Raw genomic sequence first — 20,123 nt, 5'->3', positions numbered from 1 at the left:
AAAATGGGGAGCACAATTAATGAAATGAAAACTCATTAGTGTGTTTTTTGCTCCCATCGAAGATATAAAAAATGTGTATTTTTGTGTATTGATTTTTTCTCACCATTAACTGTATACTCTATTATTCGAGAACAACCTGCATTAATTAAGCAATACCTCACGAAAAATATCACCTATATCTGCTGTCCAATTAAAGGTATGGCTAGCGCGAGCGGACGAATCACCGCTCGCTCGTGATTCGCAGTAAGCAAAAGAGCCAGCTCGCTCAAATCGTCGCAAAGAATCATTTTGCCCATGTCTAGTATACAGCATTTGTATAAGAGCATTGGTACGGGAATGAACGACAGAGTGCTGGCGCTAAGGAATAGAGCTGTTCGAATTAACAATAGTTCGGATAATATTAACCAAATTCACAATTTGCACAATTTCAATTCAACTGCAATAAGTGAATCAAACGTAAATAAAGCTTATTGTTACAAGCAACGACTTCAAATACTTAAGGCGGAATTTTTTAACCAAAGTATTGAGATTGAAAAAGCTTTGAATAACACATTAACAAATATGGAGTACGCGTTCCCAACAGAGAGAGCAATGATGTGCATTCCGGACTTTCACGGTGAATCGAAAGATTTGGAAAGATTTTTATATCAAATCGACTTCTTTGCTAAACGAATCCCTGAGGGGGAGTCAGAGGAAGAGCTTATTCAAGTAGTAATGTTCAAACTTAAAGGAAAGGCTGCAAGTTTGTTTAATCGCATTGTTGATGAAAGTTGGGATAATGTGAAAACAAATTTAATCAAGCAATTTGGTGAAAAGGTTAACGTGGAGGCCATTTTCCAACAAGTGGAAACGCTACAGCAGGAGTTCAATGAACCTTTCACAACGTATAAGGAAAGAGTTCTAAAATTAAAAGAGCAGATCATGAATAACTATGCAAAAAACGCAGAAGATTCATATGCCATTAAAAGTTTAAAAATTCATTTCTTAGCTGGACTCAAAAATCAAGAACTGAAAACACTGGCTCGAACCAACAAGCATCTCGAAATTGATGATTTGTTAGATTACCTCGAAGAGGAAGTGGTGCAAATTGAGCACATTCGGAAGATTGAGGAAAGGTTAAATCGAAGCCAAGTTTCCTCACACAGTTTCCTCACACATGATACACACACCAATTATCAACCCAACCTGGAGGAAAGTTTCATAGATGATAACGTGCAACAACCGATGCAAAGTAGAAATTATCAACACGGTAGTTTTTACAATAGAGATAGATTAACACGCTGCGATGAAAGTAGATGTAATAATTTACGGGTAGATAAGGGTAATTTCCAACCTCAACACAACAGTACCACTTATTATCCTAACACTTCAAGAAACTTTTCTCAACCTAAACAATTCACTTCATATGGCTCCTCATATAATCAACACTCATCACAACACATAAACTACCCAAATAATCCATCCTCCTTCCAACGTAACCAACATCAAAGTAGTTATTTGCAACAACCACAACGTAGTCAATATCAAAACCATAACACCCAACAAATACCAAAACATAACCCATATCACAACGATAAAATACAGCAACAGTCATGCCAGAACCAACAGCAAAAAAACTAAATATTGGAACATTAGATATTGCTACTAAAACCTCTAGTGTTCCCATAGAAAAGAAAAATATTTTTCATATAAGCCATCCAGAGTCAAATCATAGTCAGACAGAGCCAACAGATGGGGATTATTATGAAAACATTCAGGTTAGTTTCTCAAATGAAGGAAAACCAATGGCTAATATTTTATCCGAGCATCGTGAAAAAATCGAGCTAAAATATTTAATAGACTCTGGAGCTTGTTTCAATGTGCTGAGCTGGGATGCAGCTAAAATGTTAGGGGAATCGCGGGGTGCGCGGGGTAAAATAAAACTGGTATAACGTGCATGTTCTACGGTGCCCAGCTTACGTCCTAGGAGCCTTACTTTTGCACCGTCGTCGAGTCGGGAAGCGTCCCGTAGAAACAGATCTTCATACCGCTCAAACCATGCCTTAAATGTTGCTCCCGACTCTGCATCATACCGGAATTCACTTATATTGCTTGCTAAAGCTTCGAGGATAAGCTCGGGGTTTGTCGGTGTCGAACTTTGTTGCGGAGGCTGTGGATGCTGTGGCTGCTGTGGATGCTGTGGCAACTGTGCTGCCGGTTGCTGTTGATATTGCAATATTTGCGTCATAAGCTGTTGTTGCTGACTCATTTGCTGCTGCAATAGTTGAATCATCTGCGAAAGCCCAGCGTCCGGGCTCGAGGTCAATGCACCTTGCTGCGATGGCGCTCCGGCCATGTTCTGCGACTGTGGCTGAGCTGGTAACGCTGCACTGTTTGGCAATGGCTGTTGCTGTTGCTGCTGCCCGTTGCTAAAACCCGCGTTTCCCCAATTTTGCGATAAACGTCGATGTTCTTCATCCTCCATCATTTCGTCCGGGTTTAACATCCTTCTACGCTTACGCGAAATTGTCCCGTCTTATTAGCGCGATACACACAATATAAAACACTTAGAGTTCCATAAACGACACACTTTTAACAAATAACACGCAAATTAAAATTCGTCGGGTTCGATAAAAGAAATAAATACTTTTTTGGCATAAAATAGTCTCTCTTTTCTTTTACTCTCGTCGCCACTGTTGTGATATGTTGCGCTACTCAACAACGGCCAACAACGCGGGAAGGGTTTAAGCTTACGATGTAGGTAAAAACCGTGTATTCACTGATAATGTCGTTGCCCTTCTGCCTGTTCGTACCGAGTGCCCGACCGTCGCTCGGTTCCCGCCCACCGGTCACCAGCACTCAGAGATCCGCTGAGATTGAAGCTGGCTTTGAAGCTGATTTGGCGAAATTATTCAACCGATCCGTCGGGTCCCGAAGCCGAAGCAAACCCGAAGCCGAAGCAAAACCCGAACGGGGTTCGGCACGACCCTTCGTTAAAATAGCCCCCTCCCCCTTTTTTGCCAGGATTTCTTTCCGAAATGATACAGTGCGGACCATTATATCAACATGATTCGATTTATTGAATATCGAACCAACATAGAATACAAAAAAAAACACAACACATGCACAATAATCATTGCACTTAATTCTAAATTAACGCACATAATAAAAAAAAACACTTTTTACACTCGCACAAAGAAAAATTAAAATCAGCACAGCACTTTCTGCTCCACATCGCTGTCGCGCCTAGTTCTTCTCGCTGCACTGTACGGGCCACCATCTCCAACACCACGACACTGCCACAGGTTTTGTTGTCTCCGTTCGCCGTGAAACACACATGAAATGGAAGAAAAATGATATTAATTAGTAGGGGGGATGTTGGTTGATAATTTTAATCACTTTTACTTACCTCAAACTAAACAAAACGCCAAGCGCTGAAACACCACACGAGCACCAACCTCACTGGACTGAAAGTAAAGCCTACTGCGTGAATGTGTGTATGCGCTTCTGCCAAGCCAACCGCGCCGTACTGCGTGTGTAGCCAAGTACGTGTGTGTGTATATTTGCACCACTGGACACAGAACACAAACCTCACCGCACAGTAGAGCGTGTGTCGCCAAGTGTATGCATGTGTGTATTTGCACCACTGAATTCTGACCGTCCACCACACAGCGTGTATCGCCAAGTGCGTGGCTGTGTGTAGTATCACCGTGGACTGCAGAAAACTACCTGCACTAGAACAGAGCGCTGGTGTGGCCAAATGTGTGCATGTGTGTACTTGCTCCACTGAAAGCCGGTATCGCACCAGATTACGGGTGTCGCCTTGTGCGTGTGTGTGTTATTGTCACAGCACACTCGTTCGTCATTTTTTTTCGTTTTTTCGCTTGAGCCACTCGATTTCGTTCTTCGCTGATTTTGGCAGCGCACGAAGGGTTTTCGGTTTCAACTTCCAACAACAACAACCACACGAGGGAGCTCGTGGATACTCACGAAGGGAAAATCACTCAAATTAGAGCGAGAGACGGATAGAAAAAACGAAAGGTCAATATAAAATCTTCGGCTTTTGACTGTTGGGCGCTTGATGCCCTCTCATTCTCCCGAGAGACCCGACCTCCTACACTCACACATCACAAGAAGACCCTTGCCTGTCCTCGGTGAGTGGCCTAATGTGTTAGGCAGGTTGGGCCATAACACCTTCACATTTCTTACAGATCACGGACGCCATCGCAAAATAGCGCAAAGTTCAACTGCACAGTGAGTGGTCACAACAACCGCAGGCGGATCGCAATGTTTATATGTTGAACCGTACAATTCACATGTGCCGCACAAATTTGTGATACGTGAACGTGCGAGTGCAAATTAAACGAACTAAAACAGTTCAAGCACTTAAACACCAAGAAAATCGCGGTAAAAAATCAACTTGGAAATAGCAGAGTGAGAAAGCACAACCAGCCGCTATGAATGACAAGTGACAAATGTCACTGTAAAGTGAAAAGAAGTTATCACTTTATCTTACTTTTCTGTTTTAACAACGCACCCCTTTTGGGAACACGAAATGATAGAAATGTGCCTTAAACTGTAACGGCTGCCAAAAAAAAAAGAAAAAAAATAAATTTTACGAAACAAGATAGAAAATTAAATGTGTGTGTGTGTGTGTGTGTGTGTGTGTGTGTGTGTGTGTGTGTGTGTATGTGTGTGTGTGTGTGTGTGTGTGTGTGTGTGTGTGTGTGTGTGTGTGTGTGTGTGTGTGTGTGTGTGTGTGTGTGTGTGTGTGTGTGTGTGTGTGTGTGTGTGTGTGTGTGTGTGTGTGTGTGTGTGTGTGTGTGTGTGTGTGTGTGTGTGTGTGTGTGTGTGTGTGTGTGTGTGTGTGTGTGTGTGTGTGTGTGTGTGTGTGTGTGTGTGTGTGTGTGTGTGTGTGTGTGTGTGTGTGTGTGTGTGTGTGTGTGTGTGTGTGTGTGTGTGTGTGTGTGTGTGTGTGTGTGTGTGTGTGTGTGTGTGTGTGTGTGTGTGTGTGTGTGTGTGTGTGTGTGTGTGTGTGTGTGTGTGTGTGTGTGTGTGTGTGTGTGTGTGTGTGTGTGTGTGTGTGTGTGTGTGTGTGTGTGTGTGTGTGTGCTATCTCATTTATAATATTCAATATTCGCACCGATACGATATTGTTAAAGTTTGGGTATTGTTTAGAAAACAAAGCGTTCGCTCGTGGTGGGTTCCTAGAAGGATCTTGTGCTTTGTGTTACGAAATGGCACGTGCGCTCGTTTCACTACAGCATTTTTTTTCGCAGTTCGTGATTACAAGTCAAAGTGATAGCACGTTAAACACAAACAACCCAGTGAATAGCTCCAAGCAGAAGGCGAAACAGAATGGCCGCGAAACAAAACGCTACTTTTCGGGTAGATTTTTCGCAGATACCGAAAAAGCCATCCAGGGCTGAAGCGATTAAATTTCTAACTAATATATTAAAGGTGGAAACAGATAAACTAGAGAAGGTGCAGGTTTTAAATATGGCACCTATTATTAGCGTGGAAATGAAAGATCCAATCCATGCTAGGCAATTTGTGGAAGCCCATGATGGGAAACATGGCATTTTGTGCGATGGCACCGAGTTCAACGTCCCCATCAAAATGGAGGACAACACGCAAGTGGTGAAAATCCTCGATGTGTCGGCTAACATTTCTAACGCAGAAATAAAAGAAATCCTCGCGGCTTATGGAAAACCCGAGGAAGTATTTAATACGTATTGGGAAGCCCCGTCCCCATTCGCCGGAATAAAAGACGGCAACCGTTCAACAAATATGAAAATCGAAAAACCAATCCCGTCATACCTGTCAACAAAGGGGGAAATAATTAAAATCCTCTATAGAGGACAGAAAGCTACATGTCAATACTGTGACCAACCAGTACACTACGGTGTCACATGCACCCAAAACAGAAAAAAACACTTTCAACACATATAACAAAACAAGTGTCAGGGGACAGGGAACCAAAAACCAAAACACAAAATTAGTACCGACTACATACAAGCCCCATACCAGTGATGTACCAGAAAAGAGTAGCGTCAGTAATAACAACCAAAATCCATCAACCAGCAGAAACAATAGTACAGAAACCTTATCCATGACAAGAGTGGACTATAACAAAATTGACGATTTAGATAAAACTGTTACCGGAAAACGACTGGTTATGGATGATATAATTTCCTCCGACACCGACACAACTGATCACGAAAGACAAATTAACCGAACAAGGAAAGCCCGTAAATCGTCAAACTAGATAAATACAAATATAATCAAATACAAATTAAAATAAAATGGCCAAAAATTTACATACTTCAAACAAACATAAATAGCTTACCCAAAAACAAAGAAGAACTTGAAAGAATAATGAACGCTCAAAACATCACGGCAGCATGCATAATGGAAACATGGTTGAACAAAGATACAGAAAAAAAGGCACAAATTTCAAATTACAATCTTATTACAAACCATAGAGAAGATGGATACGGTGGAACTGCGATCTATCTTAGAAATGACATCAAATACAAAACTAAACAAAGACAATACGACAATGAAATACAAATCACACAACTGACAATAATCCAAAACGAAATAAACATTATATCAATTTACGCATCCCCTACCACACACTGCAACAAACTGAAATCAATTATTGAAAACATACTAAATGATCCACATACAACAACAAAAACAGTGATAGCAGCCGACCTTAATGCCCACCATTCGGCATGGGGAAACCCATACAACGACCGAAAAGGTAAAATGTTGATCGATGAAATCGAAGAATCCAAATTCGTTCTACTACACGAAAACGAAATAACTTTCGTACCAACAGACCCCAATAAAAGAGCCACAGCAATATTATTAACCATAATATCAGAGGATATAATGAACAAATGCGAAAGAGAAGTTTTAGAACACCACATGGGAGCAACAAACCACAAAACGATCACAAACGATTCTCCCAGCTTCGTCTCCTAGTGATTGCATTTCCCTACAAAATATTCTTGATCGTTTTTCGTCTTGGTGTTCTAGTAATTCCCTCACATTATGTCCTGATAAGTGTAACGTCATTTCGTTTAGTCGTTCGCAGTCTCCAATCACTTACTCGTACGTCCTAAATTCTGTACAAGTCAATCGTGTTTGTGTCGTAAAAGACCTCGGTGTCTTGCTTGACAGAGGCCTCACCTTCAGCCACCACATTGACACAGTTGTCAATCAGGCGCGGAAAACATTGGGTCTCCTAAAGAAAATTGCTTGCGATTTCTCCGACCCAATGTGCCTGAAGACTCTGTTCTGCTCTCTGGTCAGATCGATTTTGGAGTACTGCTCAGTAGTCTGGTCCCCTACAGCTCGAACCCACGTGGAACGTATCGAGCGGGTGCAGCGATCGTTCACCAGGTTTGCTATATGTAAAATCCTGGGTAGATTGTCCTCCCCCATACCTCCTTACGAGGGCAGGTGTCGGCAGCTTGGCCTGGAACTATTGGAAAACCGCCGTTCCCATGCCCAATCCACCTTTATTGCCGCATTACTCCTTGGTAATATTGATTCTCCTTCCCTTCTTTCTTCTATACCTTTCTACGCCCCTAACCGTGTTCTTCGAAACCGCCCTCCCCTAGTGATCCCTTCCCGCCGAACTGCAGTGGACCGTAATGACCCCCTTCTTCGTGCAATTCGTCGATTTAACTATGTATATTCTATGTTTGATTTCAACCTTCCCTTATCCTCTTTCCGATCCCGCATCAGAACCCTCCATAATCCCGTGCTGCCTTAATTTTTAATTTTTAAATTTTAGATTCTAATTTTCTAAAAAAAAAATTCTCAAATTTTAGATAATTTGTGTTAATTTTTGTTAGGTTAGGAACACAGGCAATAAGTATTATTTAAGTATTTATGTAACCAAAAGGTAAACAAATAAATATGAATATGAATAACAAAAATACAAGAAAAAACAAATAACAGAAAAATTAAAGTAATCAACAAACACAAAATCATGAAAGAAATTAAAGACCTCAAAGTATTTCAAGACTCAACCTCAACAGAGATATGCAAAAAAATAAAAACAATAGTTAAAAAAATACAAAACTAACAAGTCGTAAACCGCGCATCTGGTGGAATATTGCAACTGAAAAGGCATGGAAGTTCAAAAATGAAAAAAGAAAAATATATAATACAAACAGAAATATTGAAAATGAAATAGAATACAAGAAGGCCTTAGCAATTTTCAGACTTTAAAAACGAACAAACAAGATAAAAAAAATAGAAGACAAATTGGACAAAATAGATAAAAACACAAAAACCACTGAATTATGGCAATTTATGAGACAAATAAAAGGAAAAGAAAATAACAAAAAAGCAGAAAACCTCATCGAAACAAACATAGAAGCTGCTAAAGAATTTCTAAAAAACAATTTCAACAAAAATTCTAGAGGCGACAAAAACATATATAAAAGCATCCCAACACCAGAAGATACTTAACGAAGAAAATTGGAAGCATATATTAAAACATAAAAAAACACTGCACCTAGAGAAGACAATATATCTTACGAAATCCTAAAAAATTTAAATAGAGAAACGACAAATGTTTTCATACAAGAAGCCAAAGAAATGTGGAAAAAAGGAAAGCTTAAAAAACAGTACAAAAAATAAAAATTATAGCAATTCCAAAACCAGGCAGAGACCCAAATGACAGCCAAAACTATAGACCTATTGCATTACTGCCCACAAGAACAAAAATAATAAATATGGCCGTATTAAAAAAACTTCAAAAACAATGCGCAATTAAAGAAATAATACCAACATCATCTCTAGGATTCAGGCCAAACCATTCAATCAATCAGTGTATAAACTACCTAATTAACGAGATATACAACAACAAGAGAAATAAAACTATAACTGGTATAATATTTGTAGATCTAACAAACGCATACAATAATGTACAAACAGAAACACTAATTAAAAAACTAAGAGAAAAAGACATTTCCCTAGATATAATAAGATGGATTGCATCTTTTTTAAATAACCGCACTGTGGAAATAACATCCGAAAACAAGACAATCAAAAAACTAGTCTCTGATGGACTACCACAAGGTGACGTACTTTCACCTACCTTATTCAATATTCACACCGAACAATTTCATCAAAAAAATGGAAAACCAACCATAATTCAATATGCGGATGACTTCGCAATAATACAACAAGCAAAAACCACACAAGAATTGCAGAACAAACTCCAAATAACATTAAACAAATTTATACAGGAAGCAGAAAAACTGAAACTCCCGATAAACACTGAAAAAACCAAATATATGATGTTCGGAAAAAGATCACAAACCATAAGTATTAAAATAGAAAACACAAACATACAAAGAGTCACCAATTTTAAATACTTGGGAACATGGATGGACGGAAACCTAAAATTTAAGAAGCAAATTGAGGAATTAAAAAGCAAAGCCAGGAAAAGATTAAATATAATAAGATGCATATGCAATAAAAACAATAAATTGAGTCCGAAGAAAACAATCACAGTACACAGATCCATAATCCGAGGAATACTGGAACAAGGGGCATCCTACACTGGAAATGCGTCAAAAACATTAAAAAAATCATTGCAAACAATAGCAAATCAGTCCTTACGAAAAATAACAGGCTGCACTAAAACCACACCAATCAACTCCCTAATGGCAATAGCTGCTGAAGTACCACTACATATAAGAAGCAAATACATAGCAACAAAAGAAACCTTAAAGACAATAACATATTCAAAAATCCATCAGAACCAAATAACAACCAACATAAACAGAATCACAGAAAAAAACAAAACATACGTAGAAAAAATTATTACCGAAAACAGGGAACTAATTGAAAAAATGGTAAAAATAAAAATAAATAACATAGAAGTGAAAATCCCAATTCATCTTAAACCAGACGAAGAAATTACAAAAGATACTCCTCATAGAGAAATAATATTGAGACAACAATTTGAACAACAAATCAGAAACCTAAAAAAAAAGAAACCGATCATATATACAGACGGAAGCAAAATAGAAGATAAATGTGGAATTGGCATCTATATAAAACCACACAATAAACCAAATCAATATATAGCATCCCACTTCAAGCTAAAAAACACGGTACCAATAACTTCTGTAGAGATAACAGCAATTGAAAAAGCCCTACAAATTGCAAATGAAAATAATATAAAAAACCCGACAATATATACAGATAGCCAGGCAGCATGCTATATCCTAAAAGAAGCACAAGAGAAATGCTACATAGACGAAACAACACATAACATCCTAAAAACAAGCGAAAAACTCAATGCTGAGATAAGATGGATACCAGCACACATAAACATAGCCGGAAATGAGAAAGCCGACCAATTGGCCAAAAAAGGAAGCTCATTAGAAAATTGTTGTGTTCGGATGTCCGTTCACTTATTTGAATAAACCACTGAACTAAGCACAACTAAAAAGGTTACAAACAAAACATGCAAACTTTATTCCTAACACATTAAATATTTGTTGAAACGTAAAAACCTCGGCGCAGCCGCGTAACGGTTACCGCACTCGTTGATCACCCGAGACCCGAATGCCCCGGGTGAACGGCCGTCGTGCCCTAGCCGCGATGGCGCGGCCCTTTCGCTCCGTCACACGGTCGCCCTCGACGGACAGCTCGGGTGACGTCCAGGGCTGTCGCACTCTGCGAACAACCCAGAGCCACAATGTTGCGCGACGCTGTCCGTCTCCGCAACATCTCCCCGCTTTAGGATAGAAAGTACGGGCGGAGCCTTCGCGGAACTCTTCTTATACGAGAAGAGCGGCGAGGCAGAGGTACACTGGTGGACATAAAAATAGGAAAAAAATTTTTGATGTGGAATAAAGGATGTGCAAGTTCTACCGTGGCCTGCGTTGAGTCCTGACCTCAACCCGATTGAAAATCTGTGGTCAACTCGCAAGCATCAGCTAAAGAACCAGCCTGCACGTTCAGCCGATGATCTATGGACACGCTGCAAGGTTATGTGGAAACGCATACCCAGAAGCGAATGCCGTAAGCTCATCGGCGATATGGCCAAACGCTGTCAGGAAGTGAAAGCGATTAACGGTCACCACATTGACCGTTAGAATGTGTTTTCGCTCTGTGGAACACCGCAACACCTCCTCCCAACAACCACTTAAACAGTCCTTTTCAGGGCTACCAAATATTTCTGACAAGAACTATGTCTTTCGGTCACAGAAAAAAGTTCCTATTTTTATGTCCACCAGTGTACCTTCTTAGATTCCGACGAACGAGAAGCATGCGGGACCGGTTCCATTGGTTGTGCTGGTAAAACGGGATTCAAAGGTACTGTTGATGACGATTGCGGCCTACTGTTAGCCGAGATGGGCTGCGACACGGACGCTGACGATGACGATGACGATGACGATGACGATGACGATGACGATGACGATGACGATGACGATGACGATGACGATGACGATGACGATGACGATGACGATGACGATGACGATGACGATGACGATGACGATGACGATGACGATGACGATGACGATGACGATGACGATGACGATGACGATGACGATGACGATGACGATGACGATGACGATGACGATGACGATGACGATGACGATGACGATGACGATGACGATGACGATGACGATGACGATGACGATGACGATGACGATGACGATGACGATGGGTTCCATGCCTCTAGCAACACTTCAAGCGGTAACGCGGATGCAGTTTCGGTATCAAGCTGCTCGATGCTGTTGCCGCGGCGCTTCAACTGGTTCACATGACTGATAATCATCCGTTGACCTGTGTTTAGTTTGTACATGACGTTGCCGCGCTTCTGAACTACCACTGCGGGAACCCATTTCCAACCATTGCGATGATAAAGCTTCGCGTAAACCAGATCGTCCCTCGCAAAAACTCTGCTGGTATTCATAGACGATTCATACTGCATTTTGGAAGGTGGACGAAGAAGCTCAAAACATGTTCTAATGGATCTGCCAAACATTACATCCGCTGGAGACTGATGTTGCGGGTTTTGGAAGTTAGGAGTCGTCCGGTATGTTTGTAAAAATATATCTAGAGATTCTTGCAGAGACGTTCTACTATTTGTTATCTTGGCCAAAGCTCGCTTTAACGTATCGACAAATCTTTCCGCCTGTCCGTTCGACTGCGGATGGTATGGGGCAGAAGTAAGATGATGAACACCACTACGCAGGCAAAATTCCTCAAATTCACTGCTACAAAATTGTGTTCCGTTGTCACTTACAAGTGTGACCGGCATGCCAAAACGCGCAAATAAACTCCTGAGTATTCCGATGGTAGCAGTCGAGGTTGTGCTTTGTGTCTTGATAATCTCAGGCCACTTAGAAAATGCGTCCACCACTACTAAAAAGTATTCGCCATCAAGAGGCCCTGCGTAGTCTACATGGATACGTTCCCAAGGTGTTTTAGTATTTGGCCAATGTACAGGATTTGTGTGATTAGGTGATTTGGCCGCAAGGGCGCAAGGATGGCAAGCATTTACACAATCAGTAATATCATCATTAATTGTTGGCCAGTATACATAACTGCGAGCGATCGCCTTCATTCGCTGTATACCCGGATGTCCTCGATGAAGCTGAAGGAGGCAGCGTTCTCTTAGTCTTTCGGGTATGACCACCCTCTCTCCGAATAAAATGCAGCCTTCGATTGTTGAGAGATTATCTTTCCTATGATAGTATTGCGATAATTCGCCGCTGATGGTAGCATTTCTTGGCCATTCATTTTGCACGTATTCGTAAAGCTTCCTTAACAGGGGATCTGATTTAGTCTCACAAACGACTGCATCGAAACTTATAGGAAAAGCCCCAAGGTTACTAGCAGCGATAGATTTCACCTCAGCTTCTAAGCTCACTGAAGCTATCAGAAAGTCTTCTTCCGGTTTCTCGTGCGCTCGTATTAATCGAGAAAGAATATCGGCATTGCCAAAAGATTCACTACGGACATATTCTATATCAAAGTCGTACGATAAAAGAGTAAGTGCAAATCGTTGTAGTCGGTTAGCCGTATATACTGGTATGCCCTTTTTCGAACCAAATATTCTCAACAGCGGACGATGGTCCGTCTGGAGTTTAAAACGTCTGCCATAAATCATTTTATGAAATTTGGTGACCGCAAATATGATTGCCAGACCCTCGCGATCGATTTGGCTATAGCCTTGTTCTGCTTTGGTGAGCGCTCTCGATGCGTGCTGAACTATACGAATGGAACCATCCGAATACTCGTGACTAATAGTGGCTCCCAGACCAACTGAGGATGCATCTGCAGATACTATTATATTCTGTTTTGGATCGTAATGTGTCAATAGCAAATTTGACGAGAGCAGCGTTTTGAAATTGTTAAATGATTGCCTGCATTCTTTGGTCCAACGGAATGGCGTATCAGCTTTTAAAAGGCTATCTAAGGGGTAGCGCAGTTCCCTCATGTTGGGCACGAATTTGCCATAATAATTTATAGCCCCTAAAAATGAACGAACTCCTGTCAAGTCTGTAGGCTCTGGTAGTCTCGTAATAGCCTCTATTTTTGCAGGATCGGGGCGCATGCCGTTTGTATCAATTATATATCCTAAATAGTGAATCTGTTTTACCTTAAAAGCGCACTTTTCAGCCCGAATCGTAAAACCGTATTCTTCAATCCGCCTCAATACTTCTGATAGATTTGCATCGTGCTCTTGTTCTGACGAGCCCCCGATAACTATGTCGTCCATGTAACAGGATACCCCGCTGATTCCAGCTAACATAGTGTCTGCAAGCTGCTGGAAGACTGCTGGAGCTACCTTAATTCCCGGTGGCAATCTATTGTAGGTGTACAGTCCACGATGTGTGTTAACGGTGAGTAGTGGACGGTGGCGAGGGTCGACTTCAACCTGCAAAAATGCATCGGATAGGTCAATTTTGCTAAATAACTTACTGTGTGCTAATTTAGCAAATATGTCCTCCGGTAGGGGCAGTGGATATTCGTGAGGCCGAAGCGCTGAGTTCAATCCGGTAGAGTAGTCGCCACAGATTCGCACATTCCCATTCGCTTTCCTGACGACAACCACTGGAGCTGCCCATTCCGAATAATCTACGGGAGAGATTATTCCTCTTTCCGCCAATCGATCCAGCTCCTTATCGACCATATCCTGCACCGCATATGCGACCGGTCTCTTCGGACAGAACACCGGATGAACACCTTCCTTCAGCTGAAGTTGGACACAAGTCTTGGTACATAGCCCCGTACCATTGAAGACGGCTGGGAATTTTCGCTCGAGCACTTTGGATACCGGTTCCGTAGAGATGCTGTTACAGAAAGCGTCCATCGGAATGGAGCCTAGATCAAAAAGCTCCACTAAATCTGCGCCAAGTAAAAGATGTTCCGCATCGATGACTCTGATGGTAGCTTGGTGAGTCGTATTTCCAATTCTAACATCTGTCTGAAACTCGCCATCTATTTGCAGGTTTGCTCCAGAAACCGATTTAGCTTTCACTGTAGAGTTGGCCAAAGGTGGTTTCCCTAATTGCTTCCACAGACTTTGGCTAATTATTGTGATATCGGATGCGGTGTCAAGTTGTAGTTCCACCGGCTGATCATTGATGACAACCGTGACGAATTTTCGCTTCTTCTGAACTTGGCAGACGTTCACTGTTACGACTCGAATGTTTGCATTGTTGTAGTGGACATATTTGCGACGTCGATTTGCGGTGCTGCAACATCCTTCACGATGGCCGATTTGATCACAGTCGCGACATTTATGATTGGTGAACGTACACTCACGCATCCAATGTAGCTCTCCGCACAGCCAACAAGGATTTTTAGGCTTGTCGTATTTTGCCTTCTCATTGATCTCCCATCCCTGCTGTGTGCGCCTTCCATTGGTGCTCGACTGGAAGTGTGAATGAGACGTGCCCTCATACTGATTCCGCGGCTGGTACGGATAACGTCGTTGATGATTGCTTTTTACCGCTAGAACACGTTCACCGCAATCAGCAATCATCGCACTGTCCTTCTTAAGGTTAGCCACTCGCTGGCATTCGGCAGACAGCTGCTCGAGAGTGATATCACATTTTTCCTCGATGCGAGACAAAAGGCGAGTACGGCTTTCAGCGTCTTCGTCTTCCCTGAGGCCACACACGAACACCAGGCTTTTGAGTTGGTCTTCCGTCATTTTCGACAACTCAAAATCTACGCAAGCACGGTTTACGCGGCAGGCGAAGGTCAGCATATCCTCCGAGCGTGCTTTTGTAATGTTGAAACATTTATAACGTTTGCTGAGAAGCGACTCCATTTTGCCAAAAAGCTTTTTTAGTTTGTCCACGATGGCGTCGAAGGTGAAATCGCGTGGCAAGCTAGGCAAAAGAAAATTTGTTAGTCTCTCGTGTTCCGTGGGACCCAACTTACGAATCAGAAGGCGAACTCTGGCAGCATCTTCGAGCCTTGAAGCATCTTTGGTCAGCAACTCTTCATAGCGGGCAAACCAGGCCTCGAATGTTATTCCCGAATCGGGTTCGAAACGGAATTCCACGATTTGGTTCGCAATGGTGTCCAAAATTTGTTCGGGGTTGCTGGGGGTTGGCTGCGGAGGCGGATCAATCTGCTGCGGCTGGAACGAAACTTGCTGCTGACTCATCAGCTGCTCCATTAATTTCTGCTGTTGTGCCATTTGTTGCTTAAGAAGCTGCAACACTTGGACTACCGTGTTTGCTTCATTACTAGATGGCATTGCCCCCGGGAATAAAAATGATGGCGCAGGGGCAACATTCTGCGATGGCGGTCCAGTTCCATTTTGTCCAGGAGGCGGATGATGCTGCTGCGAGGTGCTGGCGCCGAAATCGGTTGGCCAATGTTGGGATGCTCGACGCTGCTCATCCGCAGCGGAGTTTTCGGGGCTGTTCATCCTTCGCCGTTTGCGCTTAATTTTCACTTCAATTCACCAAGGCGTCCGAATTTCACTGCACTGCACTGTAGTTCTATGTGTCTATGTGTATGTATCTCTATACTACTTTTTTTTTCCTCGTCGCCACTGTTGTGTTCGGATGTCCGTTCACTTATTTGAATAAACCACTGAACTAAGCACAACTAAAAGGTTACAAACAAAACATGCAAACTTTATTCCTAACACATTAAATATTTGTTGAAACGTAAAAACCTCGGCGCAGCCGCGTAACGGTTACCGCTCTCGTTGATCACCCGAGACCCGAATGCCCCGGGTGAACGGCCGTCGTGCCCTAGCCGCGATGGCGCGGCCCTTTCGCTCCGTCACACGGTCGCCCTCGACGGACAGCTCGGGTGACGTCCAGGGCTGTCGCACTCTGCGAACAACCCAGAGCCACAATGTTGCGCGACGCTGTCCGTCTCCACAACAAAAATATAATTGAAAACAAACTACGAATAAGTGACACAACAATCAACATAAAGAACACAATGAGAAAAGAAGCTGAAGATTGGTACACAGCAGAGTGTAGAGAGAAAGGGAAGAAATTAGAAGAATTTCATAAAGAATTCTAATTTAAACCTTGGTACGACGAAATCCCACTAAGCGCAAATGAAATCAAAACAACAAATAAATTACTGGTTGGCCATGACCTGTCGAGATATTGTTTAGCTAAAATGAAGATCGAAGAAAACGGTGATTGTCCAACTTGCCATACTCCGGAAACGGGACGCCATAAAATTTTCTACTGCACAAAATACAAAAATCAAAGAGACTCAAACCCTCTCATATCTTGGAATAATTTTTAATCCAATTGGAAAGGAAAAACAGGAACAACGATAAAAGAAATTATCCGTTTCATGAAAGAAAACAACATCGAAATTTAAAAGAAAAGATATTCTTAAATCTTAATACAAGAAGTATACACCAACTTGTAAACAGATACATTTAAACAACTGACAGAATGAAATAGCAAACAACACAGCACAAAAAAAAAATAGGAAAAAGAAAATACGCTCCCGAACCAAAAGACATATGACTCTAGACAGACGAAGTCTAAAAGAGAGAGTAAGCCTCTGAATATGCTGTTTCAAACAAGAGTTTGAACAACATAGGAGGATACATTCCCGCTCGCAAGAAGAAGAAGAAGAAGAACTATAGCATTGCGCTTGGGAACAGATACTCACGTTCATGCGACAATGGAACAAAGAGATGAGCCAAGGAAGAATTATTAGAGTGAAGGAACGGGAAGGATCGTTCTTAAACCATGAAGACACATGAACTGCGTTTTTTTTGTTTTTCATTTTTATGGAGTACGTTTTGTGACTCCCAAGAGAACATATTTGGTGCTAATTTTGTTTAAATTGTGTACATTTTGCGCGTTCTTTCGAGAGCCGCTTGAAAATTCGGCTGGTGCACAAACACAAAAAAGGGGAAAAGAAGAACCCCAGCATGCGAGGCGTGAAAAGAACAGGTCGTTCGCCTGTGTGGCGAATATTCACACCGATACGTTACGGATCGAATTTTGGGTATTGTTCAGAGAAACAAAGTTTTCGCCCAAGTTGGGTTCCTTGAAGGATCGTGTGCTTTGTGTTACGAAACAGCACGTGTGCTAAAGCACACCCTCGGATCAAACGATCATGCGAATTTTTTAACAAAGAAAAATAGGAAGGAAGCAGAGAAAAAATGCAGAAAGTTCAGGATGGCTTTAGTAAAATAATTAATAATTAAAAATAATAATAAAAAATATATATATCTTTGATGCAAAGATGCCTCTGAAAGGGCTAAATTTGCGATAACGTAACAACAAAATAATAATAATTATGAAATTGATATTAATAATTAATAAAAAATTATATTTAAATAATTGTAATATCCTGGAGATTTGACCCCTGATAAGACCATAGTGCCCAATATGCCGGATCAGAATATGACCATCACCGTGACAACTGTGCGATAATCTGAATGTCAAAATAAAGATCATTCGTTTACGGATCGTTGTACTGACAACACCTTCAGCCTTCGGTTTATTCTTCTGCCTTGCGTATTTATGCCTTTGTGACACGTTCAACGTTTAATTCAAATCGATAAAACTCGAGGTTTTACGTCTCAGAAGTGGGACACGTCTTATCGCCTGCACCCGCTTTGCTGTCTAATCCAGCACGGCACAAGATTGTGTAACAAAGAGTTTGTAACAAGAGTGTGTGAGATGACGCTACCATCTGCCATTGCGATGCGCAAAAACGAGAAGCTTCTGTGTGTGCTTGCCGGTATAGGCAGCAAATTCGATGATTAGGCACGATTTGCCTCATGGGTAGATGGCCAGATTCACCAGCCACAACGATCTCGATCCCTGCAACCGCATAGACACCAGCCATCCAGCATTTGCATTTTGTGTGGCCGCCATCTTGTTCATGTTGCGTGACAATGACGACGCCGCCATTTAGTATGAATACTGCCGCTGGCTATTCTTTCATCATCGCTCATACTTGGAATACTGGAAAAGCATCGCGCATCACTTCTGTTATTGCATGTGCACCGCATGCCGTGTTGTCATCGCCTCCGATTCATCGTGTGTATTGCCTTCCGCCACTTTATGGATTGACCCCGCTACCACCCTCTACCGCCGCGTCATGTCCGAGTGCTGTGGCATCGGTTGTAGCCTACTGAGCTGTTGAACAACAATCATCGTGGTGTCGTTCAGTATTCAGGTTCATCCTGATCGACATTGTCCTTATGCTTGGCTGTAACTTCTGTAAACGTCAGCAAGACTTCTGGAGGAGATGCCGATCAGCAGCAGCAGTACTTACACCCGCTATGAGATTGATTCAACCGCACGCATCACATGACGACATCATTCAGGATCAGTTCTTTTCGATATCAGCATCGTCCTCATGCTTGGCTGTAACTTCCGTAAACTTCAGCAAGACTTCCGGAGGAGATGTTGGTCAGAAAAGCAGCTGTGATTGAAATTGACACCCACCTTGAAATTGACACAACTTTACGCATCATATGACGACATCATTCCGGATCAACACCTTTCGATATCATCATCGTCCTTATGCTTGGCTGTAACTTCCGTAAACTTCAGCAAGACTTCCGGAGGAGATGTTGGTCAGAAAAGCAGTTGTGATTGAAAGTATGTGAGTTATTCTCATGCCAGCTCTGTTCAATAAGTATTGAAGATTTCTACAGCAAAGCCGCTCAAATTGAGGTCAATTTGTTTGTCAGGATAGCCGAGCTGTAATATCCTGGAGATTTGACCCCTAGTAAGACCATAGTGCCCAATATGCCGGATCAGAATATGACCATCACCGTGACAACTGTGCGATAATCTGAATGTCAAAATAAAGATCATTCGTTTACGGATCGTTGTACTGACAACACCTTCAGCCTTCGGTTTATTCTTCTGCCTTGCGTATTTATGCCTTTGTGACACGTTCAACGTTTAATTCAAATCGATAAAACTCGAGGTTTTACATAATAAATATATTGTTAATAGTTATGACAAAAAGTAACAACATTAAATATAATTTAAAAAAAAACCAAAAATAAAACAAAAACAGAATATATATATATATATATATATATATATATATATATATATATATATATATATATATATATATATATATATATATATATATATATATATATATATATATATATATATATATATATATATATATATAAATATTGTAAACATCTTGAGTTTATAGTAATCTTGGGTTTGTGAGCATCTTGGGTTTTGACAAATACGATGTCCGAAGAAGTGACAGTGTGCGAGCTGTCAAAGCAGAAGAAAAAGAAATAAGCTTTGGGAGAAGACCTTCTACAATAAACTCCTTGTGAAAAAACTAAAAAAAAACCGTGTATATTACAACTCAGAAGTGGGATTCACCTCAGAACATGCCGACAAAGGAGGAAATGGTGTGTACGTTACAAAGTAATGGCGTTGAAGTGCCACCTACAGCAACAATGTCGCAGATAAAACAGCTGTTCGAACCATACGCACCGCCATGTGTTCGCAGTGAAAAACAAGATGGCCGCGATGAGATTCCCGAAGCATCTCAAGCGGGAGAGATGAAGCTAGCACCTGTCATCATGTGTGATACAGGAAACAATGCCGATACAGCCAGTGATGTAGGAAGAACGCCGAGTGTAA

General features: G+C 41.6%; 1 protein-coding gene across 1 annotated transcript; it reads right to left on the bottom strand.

Annotated features, from left to right (window-relative positions):
* Positions 1 to 11,578: 11,578 nt before the first annotated feature.
* On the bottom strand, positions 11,579 to 16,388 carry LOC125907252 (uncharacterized protein K02A2.6-like; the record flags this gene model as incomplete). The annotated part of the gene is made up of 1 exon (XM_049608456.1): positions 11,579 to 16,388. A coding segment is annotated over exon 1 (4,344 nt), but the record flags the coding sequence as incomplete, so codon positions are not given.
* Positions 16,389 to 20,123: the final 3,735 nt, after the last annotated feature.

Source organism: Anopheles coluzzii, chromosome 3, assembly GCF_943734685.1.
Source record: "Anopheles coluzzii chromosome 3, AcolN3, whole genome shotgun sequence".
Lineage (NCBI taxonomy): Eukaryota > Metazoa > Arthropoda > Insecta > Diptera > Culicidae > Anopheles > Anopheles coluzzii.
This window is presented reverse-complemented; position numbering and strand designations above follow the sequence as displayed.